The sequence below is a fragment of the Oryzias latipes genome, chromosome 5 (genome assembly GCF_053564925.1).
Source record: "Oryzias latipes strain Hd-rR chromosome 5, Olatipes_Hd-rR_3.1".
Taxonomy (NCBI): Eukaryota; Metazoa; Chordata; class Actinopteri; order Beloniformes; family Adrianichthyidae; genus Oryzias; species Oryzias latipes.
Genome location: NC_136241.1, coordinates 35,714,457 through 35,720,095, shown reverse-complemented (window position 1 = coordinate 35,720,095; position 5,639 = coordinate 35,714,457). Strand labels below are relative to the sequence as shown.

Below are 5,639 nucleotides of genomic sequence, written 5' to 3'. Positions count from 1 at the left end.
GGCGGGAAACCGTTTGTCAGACACTTCAGTGAAACACAAACTCAGCGAAGCTTCTGTTGCTGCATCCAAAGGTTCTGTCAGACTCCAGCTGATTGGTTCACTCAGTTTCCCAAGCTGGGATCAATAAAGTACCTTTATCTTATACATCCTATATTATCATATAGGATGAGCCGCCTGAACACGCCCACATTCACCACACTGAGAAAGAGCTTCAGAAACCTGAAGGTTCAGAAGATCATTTTAGACCGTGGACACGCATGTGCTGGACCAGTCTGCTGGTTCTGGACACGCCTGGTTCTGGACACGCGTGTGCTGGACCAGTCTGCTGGTCCTGGACACGCGTGTGCGGGACCAGTCTGCTGGTTCTGGACGCACCTGGTTCTGGACACGCCTGGTTCTGGACACGCGTGTGCTGGACCAGTCTGCTGGTTCTGGACACGCCTGGTTCTGGACACGCCTGGTTCTGGACACGCGTGTGCTGGACCAGTCAGCTGGTTCTGGACACGCGTGTGCTGGACCAGTCTGCTGGTTCTGGACACGCGTGTGCTGGACCAGTCTGCTGGTTCTGGACACGCGTGTGCGGGACCAGTCTGCTGGTTCTGGACACGGGTGGTTCTGGACACGCCTGGTTCTGGACACGCCTGGTTCTGGACACGCGTGTGCTGGACCAGTCTGCTGGTTCTGGACACGCGTGTGCGGGACCAGTCTGCTGGTTCTGGACACGCCTGGTTCTGGACACGCCTGGTTCTGGACACGCGTGTGCTGGACCAGTCTGCTGGTTCTGGACACGCCTGGTTCTGGACACGCGTGTGCTGGACCAGTCTGCTGGTTCTGGACACGCGTGTGCTGGACCAGTCTGCTGGTTCTGGACACGGGTGGTTCTGGACACGCCTGGTTCTGGACACGCGTGTGCTGGACCAGTCTGCTGGTTCATCCTAAAGGGATTTCATTCTGTGCTGCATTTGGTTTTGAAATCCTGAAAATGTTTTGTTTTTCTGGCACATCAGACTTTTTTTACTTCGGTTTATTTAAGGTCAAACTTTACGGCTCGGAGGCGGAGCCATTGACATTCCTACATCCAAACCCAACAGGTGTGTTCAGGTAAGACTCCTCACAGACCAGGCGGGACTCACCGGAGCCAGCTTCCAGCAGTAGCAGCTGGACAAAGTAATCAATCAATAAACCTAGAAGTAACCCCCCCCCCCCACACACACACACACACACACAGCGTTTTAAATTGGAAAATAATTTTATGTACATCAAACAAATCTTTAAAGTATAAAGTCAAATCTGACTTGTTACCAATGACTCTATAAGAGAACTGGACTGAGTGACTCCGCCCCCCCAGCGTTCCAAACAGGAAGTGGCTCCAAGAAGCCCACATCTTCTACAGAGAAACATTCAGCTGTTCCTCAGTCAGACGGTCAGAAGAACCGTTCTGGATCTGACACCTTTTTTAACATCTTGATGATCTTCATTTGTGATGTTTTTCTGTAAGTTATAAACTGACCAATCAGATGCCTCAATCAAAGTAGGTGGAGCCTCCTGGCCTCTATGTCAAACATTCAAAATGTTAGCTTTCAAAGCCTTAGGGGTGTGGCCTTCCAACAAGCTCAATTCTGATTGGTGAGAGTGGTTACCATAGAAACGATGACTCAGACCAATCACTGCTTACTGACGGCATCTGGCTCCAACATGGCGGCATCCGTGTTGTGAAAAAATGGCGACTGAATTGACTTCATGTGGTTGGATGATGTCACACTGACTCAGTCCAGGTCTTTGATACAGTCCATTGTTTTTACGAAGGAAAAAAACTGTTGCAAACGCAAATGGTAATTTTAAAATAAAGTATGTGTACGTGTAAATATTTAGTAAACATCCCCCAACCTAAATCTATCAGAGGGCGTAAGGTCAAAGCGGCAAAATCCTTTCTCACGGAATCAAACTCCAGAACTTTAGCAAAGCAAAGATTAAGGTGACGTGACCTGAACGCCAAACGCCCTAAAGGCCGACTTGAACGTAACAGGCAGGAAAAAAACACCACGAGTTCATGTTGAGAGTCAAAACGACGCCGGCGCCACGCTCAGGTCGTCCCTCGACGAATCCTGCTGATGTCTTTAAAAGCTGCAGCTCCGCTCCTGCGTGGAGTCAGGTGAGTCTCAGAGCTCCACCCCAATCTGATCACTTCATTTAGAATCCGTCTAATGATTCTGCTGTTCTTCTAGTGCACTGCTAGCAGTTTAGTTTGGACTGAAATGTGATTTGATCCATGAAAATCATCTCTACTATAGAACATTCCACATTCTGTTCTGTTGATCTGTGTTTCTCAGGCGACTGAGGAGAAGATGAACTCAGCTACAGGTTTCAGAGGCAACATGACACTTCCTCCGCAGGTCAGGAGAGGTCACAGAGCGCCTTTCCAGACCTTTCTGTTAACATGTGATGCTGTGTAATGCAAGGAAAGCTCCACGCTTCAAGCCTTTGTTTTCTAGCTGAGCCAACAAGCAGCAGGTCAGACTGAGAGGTCAGACAAGTCTTTGCTGAGACAGGAAGAGTTTTGTGTGTCTGAGAAATCCAGTTTTCCGGGTTTCCTGTGAGGTTTCAGGTGAGGCTGCTGTGAGCAGGACGAGCAGGTCCGTCCGCCGCCGGAGCCTCCGGATCTGCAAAGCTCGGACTCAAACCGAAGAAGTGCTGCAGTGTGCAGGAAAACAGATGAAAACAGAGATGCTGTTCTTTCTGTGGACATTTGTTCAAAATCCAGAAAGTCTTTGTGTAAAACAGAAACGTCCACGCCTTCCTGTAGGAGTTCCCGCTTTAATTATGGAACAGCTGGGTTGGACAAGACGGTATTTATGATGGAATTATGAAACCAAAATGAATGTACATGTTTATGTGAATCGAAGGAGAAGCTTGGGTTCCTAGATTCCTCTGTAAACATTTTACAGATTGGATGTCAGACGATTTAACTCAGAAAGAAAAGATGATAACATCTGTGGATCCTCTTTATAGAGAGAGGAGAGCAGAAACGTGGAAATAAGTGGAAACGCCGACGCTTCCTCACATTTCAGAGGTTCTGTTCTGTTCTTCAAGTGAACTGATGGAAACGGCAGGCGGTGCTTTGGATGGATGGAGGTTGGATGAAGCATAAAGGATGCGGTTTGGATGGATGGAGTTGGATGAAGCATAAAGGACGTGTTTGGATGGATGGAGGTTGGATGAAGCATAAAGGACGTGTTTGGATGGATGGAGGTTGGATGAAGCATAAAGGATGCGGTTTGGATGGATGGAGGTTGGATGAAGCATAAAGGACGCGGTTTGGATGGATGGAGGTTGGATGAAGCATAAAGGATGCGGTTTGGATGGATGGAGGTTGGATGAAGCATAAAGGACGCGGTTTGGATGGATGGAGGTTGGATGAAGCATAAAGGACGTGTTTGGATGGATGGAGGTTGGATGAAGCATAAAGGACGTGTTTGGATGGATGGAGGTTGGATGAAGCACGGTGACGCGGCGTCTCCTCCCTGTCCTCTGCAGCTCCTGCTTTTCAGAGACACTTTTGCTTCGGCGTTCGTGAAGAACCTGCTGGTGGTTCTGGTCTGGCTCTTCCTCACCTACATCAACCTGACTCTGGTGGCGACATTCTTCAGACATCAGGTAAAAACGCCACAGTTGTCAGCATTAACGCAGATCTGTGAGGTCGTGGGATGCAGTCGGAATAAAAACTTAGAGGTTTTTCCTAACCCTTGTGCTATCCTATGGGGTCCAGATGACCCCCCCCCCTTCCATTGAGGTGTTCCCCCTACCACAGGGGTGGGCAATTCCAGGCCTCGAGGGCCGGTGTGTCTGCATGATTTCCAGATAGTCTTGCCCTACTCATGGCTGATTACCTGGTTCAGGTGTGTCCAGCCAATCAGAACATGCCAGAGCAGGGTATGCTGGAAAACATGCAGGACTGCGGCCCTCAGTGCCCACCTCTGCCCTACCATGACAAAGGTGGATAAAGGTGGAAAGATTTCATGTAATCCATGGACACCAGTGAAGATCACAAACCATTGAAGAAAGAAGGTTCAGAGCACTGTCTAGTGGGTCTAGATGACCCACCTCCCAATGTTAAAGTGCCTAGGATAGAACAAGGGCTACAGACAGTGTGTGGATCACAGCCGGTTCGTTGGTTTTGTCCTTCAGCCAGTAAAAAGTTTCATTTTTGGCAGAATTTGGGCTAAAACTACAAGAAGAAACCAAAGATAAACAGAAAAACTGGATATTTTGGTCTTTTTATCCAGGAAAATCTCTGATATTGATGTGGACGACTCTGAAACTGTAAACATTGACGCCATGGTTACGGGTTCTGCTCTCGCTGCCTCAGGAGGGATGATTGAGCACGGACTACAGGGACTCCTTCAATTTAATGGTTCCGTCTTTTTCCGTGTCCTCAGACGTTCTACGAAGACCCTCGGTACATCCTCTTCACCCACATGGTGATCAATGACGGCATCCAGCTCACCGTCACCGTCTCCCTCTTCATTCTCAGCTACGCCGTCTATAAGATCAACGTGTCCCTCTGCTGTGTCTTCATCCTGGTGGCGGTCTTCACCACCAGGAACACGCCCATAAACCTGGCCAGCATGGCCATCGAGCGCTACGTGGCCGTCTGTGAGCCTCTGCGCTACGCAGAAGTCTGCACGGTGAGGAGGACGTACCTGGCCATCGGGCTGATGTGGTTCCTGTGTGCGGCTCCGGACGTCACCGACCTGTTTGTGACTCTGGCCACCGAACCGCTCAGCTTCTTTCACGACTCGGTGTTCTGCTTACGGCCAAACGTCTTCAAAGACCCCATCCTGGCCTCCAAGCGGCAAGCTTTCGACATCATCTACTTCTGCTGCGTGTTCCTGACGCTGCTCTTCACCTACCTGAAGGTCCTGTGCGCTGCCAGAGCCGTGTCCGCCCACAGGGCGTCGGCTCAGAAGGCCACCAACACCATCCTCCTCCACGGAGCTCAGCTGGCCATGTGCCTGCTGTCCTACGTCTCCCCGAGTGTGGAGGTGCTTCTGCACGCCATCTTCCCGGGTCGCGTTCTAGAAATCCGATATGCAAACTACCTGATAGTCTACATCCTGCCTCGGTTCCTGAGCCCCATCATTTATGGAGTGAGGGACGTGAAGTTCAGGAGATCCCTGCGGATGTACCTCGTCTGCTACAGGTGCGGGGGGGCTGACAACAACTCATGAATGCAGCTCGGTTCCAGGTTCTCCGTGTTTCAGACGTGACTCCCTGCAGAACAAACGGCGGGGATCCCCTCGGTCTCCATCCACTGCTTGGTCTGAACAGCTGTTCTGATTCCCTGCAGATCCGTCCTTCCTTCCTGTTTCCTGATCCAATCCCGGCCTTAGAGTTCAAGGAGACCCGCCGTGACACTGGCCTGTTCAGACTCAAGGTCCCCTTCATTTAACCACATCAGCTCCCCTCCAGCTGTCCATGCTCTTTGTTCTTTTAGGTTCTTCCCAGCCAGCGAGGCCAAGTGGGCCCCAGATGGGTTTGTGTGCAGTTTCCATGGTGGCCCCACTTGTGTTTTCCCACATTTACTTAAGTGGGCACTCAGTGGGCTGCCTCACTACGCTGGCCAGCCGCCCGGTGGACAA

At 50.5% G+C, this 5,639-nt stretch overlaps 1 protein-coding gene across 1 annotated transcript; it reads left to right on the top strand.

The window, feature by feature from the left end:
* The first annotated feature begins 3,301 nt into the window (after positions 1 to 3,301).
* LOC101174731 (odorant receptor 131-2-like) lies at positions 3,302 to 5,639 on the top strand. The gene is made up of 2 exons (XM_011472816.4): positions 3,302 to 3,654; positions 4,437 to 5,639. The coding sequence occupies exons 1-2, from the start codon at positions 3,400 to 3,402 to the stop codon at positions 5,226 to 5,228; spliced, it is 1,047 nt and encodes a 348-aa protein (XP_011471118.3). The 5' UTR covers positions 3,302 to 3,399; the 3' UTR covers positions 5,229 to 5,639.